Raw genomic sequence first — 19,146 nt, forward strand, 5'->3', positions numbered from 1 at the left:
ACGCAAATATGCATATATTACCAGGTATAAATTAAAATTATCTCATTAAGAGATTCTGAAAAATATTTTGCAATAAAAATCAAACATTATATCAAATTATTCAGAATATTGTTATGAAATACATACGTGCCTGCATGCATATACACTTACTATTTTCAAACTATTTCATTAGCGAAACAAATATATATCTACGTATAATTTATTAAAATTAATTTATGTTTTACAATATCAGTTGGCACAGTTGCTTGTGGATTTGGTTTTCAACACGTTTAAAAAATAATTGTTAAGGTTGCTTTCCTTGGAAGAGTTCCTTTCTAGAAAGTAGTGCGTTTATATTTTTCTTTGCTAACAACTGAAAATTCAGTATTATCTAGAAAACATTTTAATGTGGACAACGCATTTAGCTTTCAGTATTAGATTACGGTTTGGAGTATACGTACAAACTGGTGTTGGAGAGGAGAAACTGTCAGAAAGGAGAATGGTTCATCGAATGTGTCTATCCTAGTCACGTGGCCTGCCCTACACACATACAGTGAAAAAGAAATATCCCAAGCTATTCATTTTATACTTCTTTCCTTCAGCAGCAATCGCGCACATAAGCTCAATCAGTATACCTATGTCTCTAAAACTATAAACACCGTGTTTATGACAAATGCATGATTGAAATGTGTACTTAGGCTGTCTAAAGTTGCTTCAGTGCCTGCATGTGGTCCGCAGGCCACCAGTTCGAGATGATTGCCTTAGAACAGTGGTGGCTAACCTTTTTGGAGCCGCGTGCCTAAAGCTCTTTTCTTGGGGGACCGCGTGCCCAAAACCTCTTTGATTAATTCCCCACCGGAGAGCACTTTTGCCAGGCACAGTGAAATTTGAGAGGTGGTCATTGTTAGATGTTTGTTTTAGAAAGATAATTGCAAAACCAGCTTTCTGGTAATTATATAATTCCTCAATTTCCCTTCAGTAAACACCTTCCGCTCAGTTTCATCAAACTCGGCAACAATTTTGTGGTTGGTGTTAAAGTGCCGTCTGACACTAGATGTGCGACACACAACACTTTTCCCGTACAGAATGCATAATGCTTTCTTATTGTGTTCAATAACTCCAAATGATTCTGTCCAGGTCTTTGGAAATGATCGTGCACTATCATTGCTGAATTTCGCCTTTTTTGCTGGAGTCATTTGTGAGGGTTCAAGACCTGGAGTATAAAAAATCTGTCTAACAATGAAAGTATTTAAACTCACTAGCAGTTTGCAATAAATTTGAATTCGTTTAGCAAACATTAGCTGCTTCAACTTTGGCATATTCTATGCCATGTAACAAATAATATGATTGGCCCAAACAATTGAAATGTCTTAAACTGGGTCAATAAATATGTATATCATTTCTATGGCGATATATGAAAAACTTATATCTAAGCTTGGGCCCTATGCCAGTGGCATTATGCGATAAGTAAGTAAGTGAAACGTTCAAGATCAGACTAAAACACTTATTTAAATTATATAGTATAACTTTATTGTGATTATTGATTAAGGAAGTAATATCTTAGTCGCGTGCCTGATGATGAGGCTGTGTGGCATGCCGACTGTGGCACGCGTGCCATAGATTCGCCATCACTGCCCTAGACGATCAGTACAGATGGCGCTCGATGCAAATTAAACATACTAATAATTTAAAGCCAAATTGTCTCTTGTGATAATAATATAATTTACAGGCCACCATTACTCTAGGTGATCAGTGCAGCTGTCGCCCCATGCAAATTAAACATATTAATAATTTAAAGCCAATTTGTCCCTTGTGAGAATAAGCCTCCTTATAATTTGCTTATGTTTCCTGTCTTTGGAGCCTTAACCCCGGGGGTTGACTCAGGAGAATTTCTGGGAAGTACTGGCTAGGATCTGTACTTAGGCAGTCTCAACCATGAAGGTATATAATCACTCTTCACAGGACTAGAATCCGAGTTTATTCTCAGGATGGTTCAGGCTTGGCAGGGACCATACTGGTACTGTCGTGTCCTCGCCTTGGCTGTGGCGTTGTTATATCGTAGTTCGTCGTTGGCGGGATGGCACTCAATTCCGTTTGGCATTAACCTTAGGTCGGAAGTTATCCCGCTAGAAGTGTTGTCCTTGGAGCCTGTGTGGTCCGATACTTGCTAGCTGTTTAAACTCTCCTGTCCTTGGAGCCGGGACTGATTTCTACAATAAATGTATTGACATTTCTCCTATTGAGAAGTCTTTAAATGTGGTTGATGTTTTTAAAAACATAAAGACATACTGATATTAAATATCACCAGTAATTATATCCTCTAAAAGGATTATTTTCATGGAAGAGAGAAATGGTTTGAAACCACGGGATTTGTAGCTGTGGTTTTATTATAACATGTGAACAACTAAAAAATATCCAAACGAGAGTATTAATTATTTGAAATGATTAGACCATACTTCAAAGTAAGTTTTTTTTAAATATATATATATATATATATATATATATTTCAGTTGGTTGCTGAAACTGTCTTGTCACACGCTAGTTTTAGTAAAGTCTAGTCACTTTAAAATAGCGAATATTTAGAGTGAATTCCTATATTTTAAACACCTTCAAGTGCGCATCTCAAAGTTGGTTTTATTGAGGAACAATCTTCGATCATTATTCAAAGCACAATGCATGCATGTATTTTGTGGCCAAGAATTTACGAAGGAAGTTCCACCAATTTCATGCAACTGAAATGGTAAAGAAATTTGTGCATTTGTGTTAGTCTTAGCGATTAATTATTTGAAATCTATAGCGATTAATTACTTGAAAACAGTGTACGCCAGAAGATATAGTACGGATGAAATATCTGCGCAGGAACGCAGAATAAGGAAAACAAGCGAATTGAACCTGTTACGTAATACACGGTTAGAGATTTCTTCACTCAAAGCTGTGCTACAGCTAGAACGTTCTTAGTCTAAATGCCTCATAAATTTTGTGATGTAATAGAAGATCGTAAATTAACGGAACAACTCTGGCTGTTTTCAAAGCTGAAACTTTTGTGGCTATTATATTTTTCTCAGTTCAGACGCAGAGAAAAAGGGTTGTATTTTAAACTTCATTGCTCTTCAGAATATACTTGCACTATATAGAAGTTAATTTCTTGGTGCTCTACGATTTTCTCCCAAATAATCGTTACAAGTAATGGGGTTATTTTTGATTGCGTAGTTTGCCAGCCAGCCAAGTTTAGCAGTGTTCTCTAAACAATTCTCATTGGCATACTTCTATAAAAATCAAACAATATGTACTTTAATAAAAGAAGCTATTTTGTATGCAGTTGACTTTTGAAAAACATGAAATTAAACTTTGTATATCCAGTTACGGCCGTATATGCTTCGATAAATATATTCGAGAAGTTATGGAGTTTTAACAGTTATAAAAGCATGCAATATATTCACATAGCGCAAAAATATATGATACTATGTAAATAAATTGAAAATAAAAACATGCGAGATAAAATAAAACATGCGAGATAAAATAAAAACATGCAATATATTTCACATAGCTAAAAAATGTATGATACTATGTAAATAAATTGAAAATAAAAACATGCAATATATTCACATAGCGCAAAAGTATATAATACTATGTAAATAAATTGAAAATAAAAACATGCAATATATTCACATAGCTCAAAAATGTATGATACTATGCAAATAAATTGAAAATAAAAAACATGCAATATATTCACACAGCGCAAAAGTATGATACTATGTAAATACACTGAAAATAAAAACATGCAATATATTCACATAGCGCAAAAATATATGATGCTATGTAAATAAATTGAAAATAAAAATATGAAATTATATATATAAAAATAGTTTCTCATAATATTTCATGATGAAAAATTTTTTTTGTACTTTAAACGAATATCCGTTTATCTCTTTATAGTTCCAGTTGTTGACATAACAGAACAGAATTCTTTCAGTTACATAACAGAATTCAAGTTACAGAATTCAAGTTTCAGTTACATAACAGAAGACATAACAGAATTCTTTCAGTTGTTGTTCATACACACATTAACCAAAGAATTAGAAACCCAAGATCAATATTTTATTCGACCACGCTTTGCACGGATAACTGCTCTGATTCGTTTGAGCATCGAGTCTACATGCTTCTGGAGTGAATTTACGTCCAGAGAATACCATACATTGGCTATGCAGCTTTTTAGATGTTGCAAATTAAACGGAAGAGAAGAGTGTTGTCGGATGCGTCATTCTACCATATCCCACACATTTTCTATAAGGTTAAAATCCGGGATATGAGGTGACCAGAAAAGATTTTGGAAGTAAGACTGATATTCAGCGAACCAATTTTGAACACTTCTGGTACAATGTATAGTTGTATTATCATCCATGAAATATCCTTCGCCATCAGAGTAAAATTGCAACATTCCAGGGTATACCTGATTTGATAGCTCCTTGATGACCAATCCAACGGTTCGGTAGAGTTTCATTCAGATAATCACGCACTTGGCGACACCAGTGAGGGGGTGCCCCGTCTTGTTGAAAAATGAAGTTGTCTTTGTGCAGCCTCGGAAACAACCAGTTTTGTAACATAGCGAGATACTGCTGACCGTTAACCGTATTTCCATCAAAGAAGAATGGGCGGTAAACAGATAATCGGGATATCGCACAAAACACATTGATTTTGTGCGAATTTCCTACATGTTCAATGGCTGCGTGTGGGTTCTGTACGCCCCAAAATCGAACATTTTGTTTGTTTACATGACCAATAACATGAAACGTCGCTTCATCACTGAACACGATGCGTTGTGCGAAAATGATATCATTGTCACGACGAGTTGTTTTGAAGGACTACGTTGGAAAGTAGTTTGAATTCGTGCAACATTTTCGTCGGAAACACGAGGGCGGCCAGGACTCTTTCCTTTACATACACATCCTGTATTTACAAACTGTCGATACAATCTGCGAATGTTCCACCCATTCGGAGGATCACTTGGGTACCTCAACTTGAAACGTCTTTGCACTGTAATCCTGAATTGCACATCGCAAACTCGAGAACACAAAATGATTTTTGCTGCGTAGTAGCCGTTTTAAACATGTGACGGTTACCACGCAAAACAGAAGACAGCTGACATCTAGCGGCTATTAATATAAACTAGACTGCGTATTCGTTTCGGCAATAGCCGAGCCGAGGCGCAGTGATCGAGAGTTTGGACAAAATAACACTTTGTAATACATATATTCTTTTTGAAACACGGAGTATATACGTAGTACTGAAATAATCAAACACCATTTTTTTTTTTCCTATTCATGCTTACTTTTCTTTCTATTTAATGCTTATACAATATATAATACTCATTATTATTTATTCAAATAAACATGTAGACAGAACTAAGTTATGGATATTTATTTAAATAAGCATCAGCTTAAAATTAGGCAAGAAAGGGCTAATTAAAATTAGGCTAAATTAACGTAGCTTAATGGATTTGATTATTTATTAATAGAACAGAATAGTTGCTGTTGCTTATTTATCTTAATTACAATGAAACAATTTTCTTGATATCATGTTAACAACATCAAAGATTAAATATGGTGACACTATGATTAGTATTAGTTAATTAACCCTTTGAAGGGCACCGGTATATAATATATACCGGTTGTTTGTCAATTTTTTAACCTCCGAAAAAATGCTAATTTTTCTACACCAAAAGCTATAATCGTAAGTTTCTAGTGTTTCCTTTCAATTCTAAATGGTAGCATCACTCTATGAATGCTCAATATTTTGCAGTTATGAAATTAATATACCTCTTTGCAAGGTATCATGTTGGAAGATTGATAAATTCTATTGGAAGGAAAGAAAAGATTCAAAACCTGCAAATATATGACGTACACATGCTGAATCTTATATATTTACTTCATTTTTGTCAGAAATGATAATTAACAGAAGATTATTTATACGATTTTAAAACCGGTATATAATATATACCGGCGCCCACACTGAGGGTACCACGCCAATAGATGGCAGCACCAGTCTTCTCCTTTTATACTCTGTGACATGACAGAATTTCTTTATTATTATAACAGTTTATGATGTAATAATTTTTCATGATTAATTTATAAGTCGTTTAAGATTCAGTATTATGTTCATGGAGGAATGGGGAGTTTATTGACTCTGCGCTAGGACTGAATACAAGTATATTAGTTTCATTTATTCTTTGTGTACTCAGCTCGAGTTTCATTCGTCTGTGTTTAGCTAAAATTTTTATTTCAGCACTTATCTCTTTCCTAAGAGAAAGACTCATCGATTTCAAAATTGCCATCTGGGGTCAAAATTTTACACAATTGTGGGGGTTAAATGTGGCATGTTAGCCTCCAAAAGACACCCGTTGCTTCGTGTTTTCCAAAATTCTAGAATGCAAGGAAAATGAAAGAGGTGATTGACAACGAATTTGTCATTCGGGAGTCACGCCTTCTTCCTTTTGTGAGGTGTGATAAGATCACACAAAGGGAAAGCTCACTTAAAATGGAAATGTACTTAAGGTCCATCTCACCCGAAGTCGCGAGCTCTCCGTCGCTCTTCCTTCACGAAAACTGCTGGTTTGAAAGCATGCTTTTATTCTTTAGGGAAATTCTTTGTTAATTTCAGATGAAAGACTAGAGAACACAAGAGAAATCTGCGCTCTCGTTGATACAAATAGGTTGTTTCTGAAATAAATTCTCACAGTTGGTGAAAGGAGGAAAAATATTTCTAAGGCCCGTTTTAGATGCAAACTAAAATTTATCCAAAAGTTGAGAAGGAGCCCCTATGCAGCCAAAGGGGTTGAAAATCAGAATAAGAGCTTTGAGGTGTATCAAATAATAAAATTGTTTAACGGTGTTTCTTCCTGAACAAAAAGATACATTACAACCTATATTTACAAAAAATAAAAAAGGGACTCTTACGGTCCTTGATGATCTAAAGTGTGTGTGCGTGGAGAGGGGGGGGGGCGATTCTTCGTATCATAGTATGAAGCATGGTTGTTTTTTCACATATTATCTAAAGTATAAAATACAACTTCAAAAATGCAACATACTTTCTCAGCTGAGTCGGTCGTAGTGCTTCACTTTTCAATTTTTTTAATTTTCGGCTGAGTTCATCTGCTTGTAATATTATACTAGTTCAGTTACAGCATGATACGATTTACACATGCAGTGTTATATTTGCTAAATTTTTTTATAAAATAATATTGAATTTAAATCAAGTTGAAAAGCTTTTTACCCATATTTTACATAAGTATGTTCAGCTGGGTTGCGTCATCAAAGTGCATAAAAAAACATAAATTTTATTTTTAAAATTTTAAATTTCTGCCAAAATTTAAAAAAAAAATTGTCTTTAGACTTACATAACTATATTCAAGCACTCATCACTACAGACGCACATCAAAAGTACCCACAATTAATTTTAAAAACAAAGATTAACAGTTGGCAGCTACCTGGAAAAAAATGTCCTAGAGGGGCGCCGGTATATAATATATACCGGCTCTCAAAATTCAGGATTTCGCTCTAGATTTTTTTTAAGTCTCAATTTTGTGTCCTTAGGGTCCATAAGTTATAGTTCATGCAAAATTTTACCACAGTTTAAATTATTTTATATACCGCCCCTCAAAAGGTTAACTAACTGTGATTATTATTTTTCTATTAATTTTATTTTTAAAATTATATAAAGGAAGTTTAAAATTTTGTAAAGAGAATTTATAAAAATATTTTCTAATATGTTTATAGATATTAATATGCATTGAGAAGGACAGGGGCTTGTAGGGTTCTAGATATTTTAAAAATTTTATCAAGTTTATTCGCATTTAATTTTATTTAAAATTACTCTACATGCTTTCTCCGCCATTTAGTTCTGTACATTTCATCAGTGCTAATTATGTACTTCTGCTGGTTTATGTTTTTATTTACTAGTTTTTATGGAAATTTGATCTACAGTTCTATTTTCGTGTATTGTTTTTTATAGGGATTCTGTATATGGATACCCATTCTATGTACGATTCTGTGTATAGATACTCCGCTATGGTATAATTCTATTGGTTTTGTTTATGGGTTTTAGTCTATTGTTTTGTGCAGCGATTTTTACAAGAGGTACTTTTATTGGTCTGTGAATTTTTGTGTATTTGTTTTTACAGGGATTTGGCCTATGGGTACCTATATTAGGTGTACGTGTTTTTGTCTACTGGTTTTACGAAGCATAGAACTACGGAGTATCCGTTCTTTTAAATGGCGATATGGCCTATGGGATATGCATAAAGTTCTGATTTCTGGCTATGGGTTTTTACTGAGATTTCGTTTATGATGCCTACAGTTCTACAGGTTTCTACAGAGATTTGGCCTACTCATATCCGTACAGTCGTACGGCTTCTGTCTATAGGATTTTACGGGTATTTGGCCCTATGGATACCCGTACAGTTATACAGGTTTCTGTTTATGGTTTTTATGGGGATTTGGCCTACGGGTACCCGTACAGCCTGGGCAGGTTTCTTTCTATGGGTTTTTACGGGGATTTGGCCCACGGGTTCCCGTACAGTTGGTATGAGTTTCTGTCTGTTGATTTTTACGGGGATTTGGTCTACGGGTAACCGCAGAGCTGTGCGGGTATCCATACGCCAATTAACCGTAAAAAATTGTTATGGGTTTCTACGGGGCATTTTTAGCAGGGAAAGCATCTGTTTTTATGTAAAACAGTTTTAAGTTTACAACAGCAAAGAGATAATTTTCAAAACATTTATAAATTAACTAGAAAGCCCGATGGTCATACGAAATGACCGCTGTTCTAGATATTATAAATTGAAATTAAAATGATTTGTGCAAAGGTGTTTGTTAATTCAAACTGAATTACCCAGGGCAGGCGGCGAGGACGGCCCTTTGCTTAGTGCCCCACGGGGTTTCCTCCTTCTACTTGCTTAATTGCTTAAAGTAAACAGCAATGAAAGAAACCACTGGCGGCACATTTCTTAAGAGCCACCCCTAGCTCAATCAATAAAGGTGATTTAAATAATAAAATGTTAATTCGCATGTCAAAGACCTCTTTGTACACAACATTTCTTGTGTAGATCTTTCCATCATTTTAAAGCTCGCCTTGCAGAGGATCATCCATTATTTTAAATTTTACGTCCGTTCTGTCACGAACTCTTGAACACGCAACATAAAGTTGACCGTGTCCAAATGCAGGTTCAGGTCAAAAAATGCCAGCACGCTCAAGCGTTTGGCTCTGAGACTTATGGATGGTCATAGCAAAGGCAAGTTTTACACGAAATTGTCTACGTCTCAATTGAAACGGCAACACTGTGCCGTGGCACCTTCACCCCATTGGCTAGTACAGTTACGCATGCAGCCAATAAATTATCGGCGACAAATAGACACTTTAGCCGCATATAATAAAGATATTTATTTATTTCATTTTATTTGTTTTTTCATCGTTGCCGGGTTTTGCCGGTTGCATATTTCCGAATTCTATTATATATAGATGTTAAATTTATTTATTAAATGTTAAATGCACGTGCTGTTGTATTTTTAATTTTTCAGACTTAGCTTTCTCATAATATTCGTCATGCGCTACACTGCACAGGGAATAGATAGTTACGCAAGCAACCAATAAACTATCGGCGACAAACATATAAGCCGCTTATATATGTATGTAGATTATTATAAACAGTAAATAGATGCTATCAATATTTTCTTTCAATTTATTAACTGTCTGACTATTTAAATTATTAGGAATTAATTTAGACTATTTCGTATGAGTTACTTATATCAAGCAAAGCTCATAAACCGCAAAATTTCAGTAAAGGAATGAAAGAAATTTAAAAATTAGAAAATTATTAAGCGAGTAATAATCAATTATTTGAGATGAAAATAGGAATAATGAACTTACCATTTATGGAAAAGTTTTGTATACAGTGGGAAGAACTTTCCCATTTTTGTAATGTTTTGTTCAATTTAATGGCTGCATATTTCATAACATTTTTTATTTCTAGTGGAATATGGTCTGCAAAGATGGTCACTACAGTAGTCTGGTTCTCAGCTTAATTTTCATTGGTGATGTGGTGGGAACACCTTTCTATGGATTTCTTTCTGATAGGTAACACTAGTTATTTAACTGATACGTTTCTCAAACCGTGAGAAATAATCTGATATCTCTACCGATGGCCATGTACAAAACGAGTGATAGTCAAAAGCATTTTATCATTTCATTACCTTGATGAAATTCTTTAATAATTACAAGCAATTACACAGAAACTTCGTTTTACTTTTAAAGATTACACATTTTTTATCGTTAATGTCTTTGTTGTGAGAAATAAAATATTACACAATTTTACGAGAAAGTAATTTTATTCAGAAAAACGAATATATTTTCCCTAGCAGAGAAATACTGATTACGATCAGTAAAAATAGTAATCTGAAGAAAAATTATGATTTGAAGAAATTTCACTACTGAACTGAATTTTATGGTTTAAGTGCATAGAACATGATACTTAATAAATAAAGGTAACACACAAAACGTTACAAAAACGCCCCTATGGACGTAATTTAAAATCTGAAACCTTTCAGATTAAAAAAAATTTTTTAACAGTATTTTAAAATCGTAAAAACAGCTCACTAAGTCTGAGCGGATAAGACTGTTAAATGGGATTTGAACACTGTGAACTGCACTATGATCGGAAACGTGCCACGAAGTCCGTTGCATGGCGCTTTTGTGGCTTTTCCAACGTGTAATGTGAAACCCAACCAGTTTTGTTTCACTCTCCCAGAAGGCATCTTTCCCCCTAGGTTGATAGCCCTGGTATGCTTCTCTAATAATAAAACTAAACATTAAAAGACAAAAATGTATTAAAAGAAATATTAAGTCACTATTTCATAAATGTGTTTATTAAGTCTTACTGAAGTATTTATTGACTGAATTAAATATTTATTTAATTAATTACTATCATGATAAAATGTTCATACTAACATATTCTCTACTTCCTAATGAGGAATTATTTATATATTACTGACACTAATTATTCTGCTCCACGATAACTATTTAAAATAAACTACGAACTTTAATGATATATGTAATGTAGTTATAGCATTATGCATAAATTTATGCCTATGTTTGAGCATCCTAATGGAATATATTTCTTTTCAGATGGGGTAGAAAGCCAACGTTTCTCTTCATGGCCCTATTAATTTCTGTGACAGAAATTGGATCTGTATTGAGCCCAAACTTTGTTTTATTCCTAATACTGCGGGCCGTCAACGGCAGTGCCATGTCTACCATATACGGCGTCGCCTACATTATCAGTAAGTGCTTTAGTTAGAAATATATTATACCTTTGTAAGCAAGAAAGCTTTCGGAAAACAATTTTTCCTAAAATAATTTAAATTTCAGTACAAAAATTCTGATGTATACACCACATGACTTCCTTGTACGAAATATTAAATTATATGCAATTTTCCTGCATTTCATTTAAACATATTGAATCAACAGTTAACCCTTTCCGGCACGCTACCTTTTAAAGTTGGTGTTTTGATTTAAAAAAAAAAAACTAAACAGTCTAATTAGGCATAGAGGAGTACACAAGTAAAATTTTGTGAAGATAGCACTCACTTATCGTTTTAATTCTGTGGGTGTGCCCAAAGTGGCTCACTCATTGAAGAGAGCTTCGAAAAGAGTGCTGAAACGAGCATTGTTGTCAATGAACTGACCGATGAGATGCGGGGAAACAAAGAATACAGACTCTCAGTTCTCCTAGATTATCGGTGAGCCCGGTCTGGGCACACCTAGGGTTCGCCATTTGATTTTAGGCAAAATTTCAAGGTAAAAATTCAAAACTAATATAGAATAAGGAGATTAGAATACAGCCAAAAAAATAACATAGAAATTTCTTTTCAAACAATTCCTTTTATACCCTAAAAAAATTCCGGAAGCTTTCTTTGAAAAATGAGGGTCTTAAAAAACTAAACATGGCTAAAATATATGGACTGCTTTGTGTTGAGCTGCCATCTACTATAAAAAAAAGAAGGTTCAGAATAACCTATAGTAACCTATAACTCCTTTTTCATTAGTTGTTTTTTATTTTTCTGTGGGTACAGAAGGAATGTCCGGACACACTGCGCCGCAAAGGGTTAACGAATTTTGAATAAAAATTAACTTCGTCGATAGCGCATAAACAACAATAGAACAAATGCATTCTTTAAAGTTCACTCTATCTGTTGTCATAGCGACACTTTGCCGCTAGCTTCACTTAACAGCGTTACATCTCATTCATTTTATAACTCAGAGTGCACAAAAATTATATCATGTGAAGAATTACCACAAGTTCTATTCAAATACTGTAATAAATCTAAAACGATGTATAAAAGAAACTTAATAAATAAAAAAGAAACGGTTTTTCGCAGACGATTCAGGGCCGCTTATCTAATGCGCATGCGCTACTAATTAATTCAGTTCTCACTTCGCGACAAGGCAAAAATACATACAAATTCAAAATATTTTCATTAAAATTTGAAAGATATGGAAAAACATAAAGCACCAAGTACAGTTAAAATTAGTTTCTACGCAAAAACAAGCTAATAACTTAAATGATAATTCCAGATTTAATTAAGTATTGTTTAATTCGCAATAATAAAGACGTTACTTTGTTGTTGCGAAGCTTAGTTGCTCTAGATTGGCAACAAATCCACTGTTCTGCTAAGTTTCAAATGCGAACAAATATGGCTGCTATGGTAACCAAAAATTAGGCTTAGCTGCACTTAAAATTTTTTAAATTGTTGATAACGCCACATTTATTGCATGCAAGTTAACTAAAAGCATAAAAATATTAACCAGAACAACATAATTCAATAATTTTTAAAGCAAAAAATTCCCAATTTACAAATATATAAGAATAAAGAAACTGAGCTCACTGAGCCGAGTAACATAGTGGATATATATATATATATTTATATACTTTTGGTGCGGCCGTTTGAAACCACAATGGGAGGTGCACATTTACATGTTATACCAGTCCTATATACAAAATTTCAACGTTCTGAGGCAATTTGGTTTTAAGTTATGTGAGATACGTACGTACATACAGACGCCACGAAGAGATCTCTTCAGGATTAATTTTAAATCAGTTTTAATTTTTTTTTTTTTTTTTTTTTTTTGTGGAAAAGAGTCCTTTATTCTGTCCATACGTACAGATGTCACGGAAAAACATCGTTACATTGCGTTCGATAGAGGTCAAAATGGATATTTTCGTGTTGAGATATGATACCCGAAATTTTTCGCGATTACAATATTTCCTTTTTACTTCATACAAGGAAGTAATAAGCGCTTAAATGAACAAGTACATTTAAGCGCTGGAATTATAACTGCAGATTGTTCCATTAAGTCCAACATCATAGATAATTTTGTACGATCTGTTTAAAATGACTTGCTTTTTTAGAATTTAACACATTCTATCCAACAACACATATCCGAATGCAGGTCATATCCTACCAGCGGCCGATATATAAAATTGCTAAACACTGGTAATTCGACCTAGTTTCAAATCCTGGCAAACGGACTGCCTGCATGGGAGTCTTTGCTGTTTTCCCCGTGCGTAACAGAAGGTATCTAATTGCGGCCGCCCCCCTAAATTTTGGAAAATAATACAAATAAATCTATCTATAAATCTCGTATTATTGATGTTATTTAACATACTACTACTTAAAATGATAAAAACAAGTGCTAAACGTATTATCAAAGTACAATTTTGGATTTTTTCTTGCATTTAGAGTTAAAATTAAGTTAAATTTCAAGATTACTAGAAATGTTGCCACAAAAATATTTATCAATATTTTACTTTTATGTTTGTCACTTACATTTATTAAGGTATAAGAAATTAAATGGATTTAAATCCAAGTATTAAAGTAAAATGTCAATCAAGTATACCAATTTGAGTACGTGCACTAGCTACTTGTATTTTTCGTAAAATTTCTCTCTTTTCGTTTACGGAAAGTTTTATAAAGTTACCTTTGCACTTTGCATGACTGAAAGGACTTCCGATCTAATATGATACCTAACGGAAATAGCCCCACCCAGTGGAAATAATTTATTGAATAGATACTTTTTACAGAATTTTTACAATGAATATGTTTGCACTGCAGTGATACTTTTACAGTACTTTTACATGACAGTGAAAATTATTTACAGTCTTCTTTGCATTTGCATGCTACGGTAGTTCAGTGTTTCAAATGATCAATGTACAGTAGTTCAATATTTCAGATGATCTTGGTTGAGGTCCTGGTTAATTGATCAGAAGGTATTGGTTGATGGATGTAAAACATCAGTTATAGTTTCAATTTAGATCATAGGCCGAATGTTATAGTCTTTTTTACAAATGATTATTGAATTAAGTTAATTTTGATATATACGAAATAAATAATAAATATAAATAATGGATTCTATTGTTTAATATTAGAATAAAAAAAATAGTTGATGAAAATAACTGTTGAGATTATTTGTTAAGATTGATACAGTATGTTATTGTTTTTGAAAATTTATTATATAAAGCAGGATGTTTTAATAAATTTTGGGTCCATTCTTTCCAGTACTGCTTTGAAGGTTTATTTAAGTGACGCTCTTTTGCATATTCACATTCGAAAACATATTGGTCCGGACTTCCTATTTTACCCCAATTGCAAATGTTAGTATCTTTGAGTTTGAATCTATTTAAATACATTAGAAATGGACCATGCACAGTTAAAAATGTTGTAATAGTAAAGGACGATGATATCAATTTAGTTGAATTTTTGGTATAAATTTTAAAGTTTTTTGTCATGTTTTAGTGTTAGTCCATCTTTGATTGCCACTGTAATAATAGATCTTTGAATGTGATTTTATAAAGTTACCGTAGTAATAATTTTTTAAGTTGAAGTTTTTTTCGTAACAGAAAAGGTGATAAAATTAAGTTTTTCAAAAAAATAGGTTTAGTGTAAGGCAAATAAAAACACAAGGAGAAATGTTGCCAAGTATGAAAATTAAATTACAAAAATAATCTTAATAACGAATACGAAAATTCAGTCATCTTTCGAACATCACCAAAAATATTCAAATGAAAAATGCTTATTTTATTTAGTTATTTAGAGTAGTCTGTATATCTTTAGAAATTAGCTTTCGGGTTCTTAAACAGAAACTTCCGGTTTACGACGTAGATCAAAAACAGCCACAATTCTGTTTCTATCTACCGGAGAGATAAGGTAAAAGTAGTTTTAGGAAGCTTATTATATAAGCTTTAAAATAAAGTAATAAAACCTTTTCGAAAAGCTGCATCAAACTTGACGATTAGAACGTAGTTGGATACCTTAAATGCAAGATAGTTTCTTTCAAAAAATTGTCCACAAAAGCACTCCTTTCCTTAGACACATAACCCTCGCATACTTTGGCTTAATCTGTAATCAAATAATCCAGTTTGATAAGAGTAGTGATAAATTTCATGACAAGCCTGTGGAATTCTTTCTTCTTTTAAGGAATACCATTCAGCCTTGAACTCCAATGTGTTTTTAAGAAATACTTCTGGTTCTGCACATGGGAAAAAATGATAGCTGTTAAAATTAGCTACTAAATAACTTATAGAAAGTTTGAAATATGAAAATTTTGATCGTTTCTGACGTTCATTTTCTGACAAAATTTGGCGGCATTTTGAAGTTTTATAAGTTAGTAAAATTAGGTTCCACTATCAAATGTACTTAAGTATATTTGAATATTTTTAATCATAAATTTATTTCGATTTTACTGTTAATTATTTTAAAAATACTGCACGATTTTAAAACGAGAAGAACTATTTGGAGATTTCGTGAATTGTTCAGACAATGATGCAATTTATAACATTCTAACTGAATTAAATAATTTTACTTTGCTCTTTGAATTTCTCATATGTATTTACATAAAAGAAAAATCTGATGTGGACGCCATATGACTTTCTTATACGCCATATGACTTTCTTTCTCTTATTTTCATTTAAACTTATTCTCTGGAATTTTGTTAGAGATGTATTACTCATTCAATTAATTCAGTCCTCACTTCGCGGCAAGGCAAAAGTAAATAAAAACTCAAAACACCTTCAATAAAAATTGTAAAATACAGAAAAACATAAACACAAATTATAGTTTAAAAAATTATAATTAAAATTAGAGCTTCTGCCCCAAAACAAGCAATTAGACCAGCGGGCAGGAAAACAGACTTTTCGATGCACTAAATCGAAAATTTACTTTTGGTCCCACTCAGCGAAAAGACACTAAAGTTGGTGCACAAACCGACTGAATTCACTATTCTACTAAGAGTTTCAAATGTAAACAAATGGCGGCTTCGCTAGGCTTGGTACCACTAAACAAATTTTAAATTGTTGATAATTCTACAACTATTGCATGTAGATTAACTAACGGCATAAAAATCTTAACCAGAACACATAAGAACAGCATAATTCCATCACTTTTAAAGCAAAAAGGTGCACAATTGACCAACATATAAGAATAAAACACTGAGTTCACCGAGCCGGGTAACATATACAACCGAAAAAGCGGAGGCGCATAACTATAGCAGTCATACAAAATCTTAAGGGGTGTTGGAATCCCAAAATCTTCAAAAAATTGTGATTTCGAATTTTTGCATTTTCAAATTCTCTACACTTTTATCTTTCTAAAAATAACATTCTTTAATCTCTATGAAAATTAGAACTGTAAAAAACTTAGTTTTAATTTGTCATCTACTGCTTTGATCAATGAGGATTTTTACATAAAAACGCGTTTTTCTCCAAACGTGATTTTTTTATACTCGATTTTCTCAGGAACTACTGCTCACAGGTATCTAAACTTTTTATGGCTTATTTATTATTTTCCCTACTGAAATAAGCTTTTTGTAATTAACTTAGGGGAAAAAAAATTAAAATTTTTTTTGTGTAAGAAAAGTGCTAAATTTTACTATGCCTAACAAAATATTCTTTAATTTACTCTAAAATTCAAAATGTTTTAAAAGCTCGTTTCAGTATAATCAAATAGGTATACTTTAATTACAAAAAAAAGTTCAAGCTTGCATCTACGGCAGATTTTGAGAAAAGGTACATCGACAATGACCAATTTAACATTGTCGGTATAGAGGTTTCTGATACAACGCTGTGAGACCACTCGATTTTGAACTATGCCAGGTACCTACATACGTACGTACGTACAGTCGTCATGAAAATGTTTCTTCTGAATCTATTTTACAATCTGTTTAGGAAAAACAGTTGTTACGAATTTTGTATATAGATAGATGATTATATTGCAATTATATCTGAAATTGTTGTGTATTTCTGCATAATGTAACACGAAAATCTAGAGAAGCGAAACTTGCCGGAAAAGTAAGAATACAGCGACAAGGCTATTTAACATTGAGTAAATGCCTATTTCACTAAATTGACGATATATCGCCAAACTGGCAAAGGTTTTGGATGACTAATTTCTGTTACCGAATTGGCTATAAATAACCAAAATCGCCAAACTTGGCGATATTTTGGTTCTGATCCTCTATGGATGTTTTAACTGGAAATTGATATTTCAACTGAATATTTGTTATTGATGCTCTATGTAGCTGTGACCGCAATTCGGCTCTTCCAGTAATTTCAAGAAGCAGAAAGTAGCAGAAGTATCTCAGCGGCCAGATGAAAACTATATAAGACCGGAGAGAACATCTGCTTTCAGTTGTTAGTTCAGCGTGAGTTCGGAATTCTGAGATTATCACTGGGTTAGCTTCGCTCTTTAGATGTGCTTTGGACTGCGTTGCGTTTAAAGTTCTTTAGGCTGTATTCAGACGGCGGGGTAAAGGGCATAGAGGCCTAGTCATAAGGGCATAAAATACGGGAATTCCGTTCACACTTGCGAAAACGCGGTCTAAGCCGTAGCCAATGAGAGAAGCTAAATTCGCGCATGCGTGGATGTGTCTACAACTTTCCCCCGCTGTTCTCCTGCTCGATTGATTTCCCGCGTTCGCTCTGCTGATATTGTGACAGCGAAATCTTCTGTAGAACGCCGCTTCTCTCTGATTGGTCGACGCTTATACCAAACTCGGCGTAAAGTTGAAAAATTTTGAACCCTATGCCACGAGCTCTAAACCAGATTTTGTGACGTTGCACAGACTGGTTGCCTTGGCAACGGAGCTCGGCTTTAACTACTTATGCCCTTTACGCCCTCGTCTGAACGAGACCTTATAGTTTGAATTGTAACAACTGATTGCACTCTATGATACTGTGAAGTGTTGTACGACTATTTTTATGGGAAGTTTCAGAGCTGTGATGTATCTCCTTTGATAAAATATATTTGACATGTCTCCTTTGATAAACACCATGTCTGAAAGCGGTTGTCTCTATAATTATCTTCTGAACTTCAGGGACCGGATACAGTAGGAAATGGCTGTACAATTGTTCTAGGAAGCTACTGACCGACGCTCTTCCGTCGAATGTCAATGCGGATTCCTTGAAGGCCCGCATTGTTTCAACGATCTAACCGAACCCTTCCATTATATTACCAAGAGTCGGCGGATTTTGTGATGTAGATGAGGCTAGCTCAACTGTAGCATCGTTTTCAGCCATTAGTTCGAATTCTGTTGGGCGCTACATGTAGGAAGTGCAGTTTACATATAAGCTACACAAGCTATAAGCTTAGGGCCCCTATTTTTGTGGGGCTCCAAAAAAATTAAAATATAATATAGTATAACAGACGTATAAAAGGCCCCATATCTCAAATAGCTTAGGGCCTTATCAAGTCTAAATCCAGCTCTGCATGTAGGATCGTGTTCTCTTTGGTAACACAAACTCTACTAGATCCTGCTAAAAAACCTGGGGATTTCTAGTACAGTCGTAGGGAGAAGAAGGCTAAAAATAACTCTTTATTATTATTCAAACTCTGAACGGAAAAGACGTGTACTTCGTGCTTAGGATAGCACCGAGAACGTGCGGTGGAACTTCAGAATCGTTACATAATAAATTCAAAGCTAAAGGGTAGTGCTGGACTAATACTTTAAGTTAAGGCTAACAATGTTGCTTCAGCAACCAGCAAGGACAGACTCGTAACGTCGGCTGGCTAGCGAAAACACGCTTTGAATAAACTCCAAGGCTCACCCGTTGAAATACTTATTTCA

General features: G+C 33.8%; 1 protein-coding gene across 2 annotated transcripts in view; it reads left to right on the top strand.

Annotated features, from left to right (window-relative positions):
- The window catches only part of LOC118192199 (carcinine transporter-like), a 128,206-nt gene that overhangs the window by 78,733 nt on the left and 30,327 nt on the right, over positions 1-19,146 (top strand). For both annotated transcript variants that reach the window (XM_085827184.1, XM_085827185.1), the window contains exons 3-4: positions 10,004-10,107; positions 11,155-11,309. In XM_085827184.1, the coding sequence (XP_085683310.1) occupies positions 10,004-10,107; positions 11,155-11,309 (259 nt within the window). The remainder of the gene's footprint in view (positions 1-10,003; positions 10,108-11,154; positions 11,310-19,146) is intronic.

This window comes from Stegodyphus dumicola, chromosome 11, assembly GCF_044657685.1.
Source record: "Stegodyphus dumicola isolate Sdum_Otavi_A_Nest chromosome 11, ASM4465768v1".
Classification (NCBI taxonomy): domain Eukaryota; kingdom Metazoa; phylum Arthropoda; class Arachnida; order Araneae; family Eresidae; genus Stegodyphus; species Stegodyphus dumicola.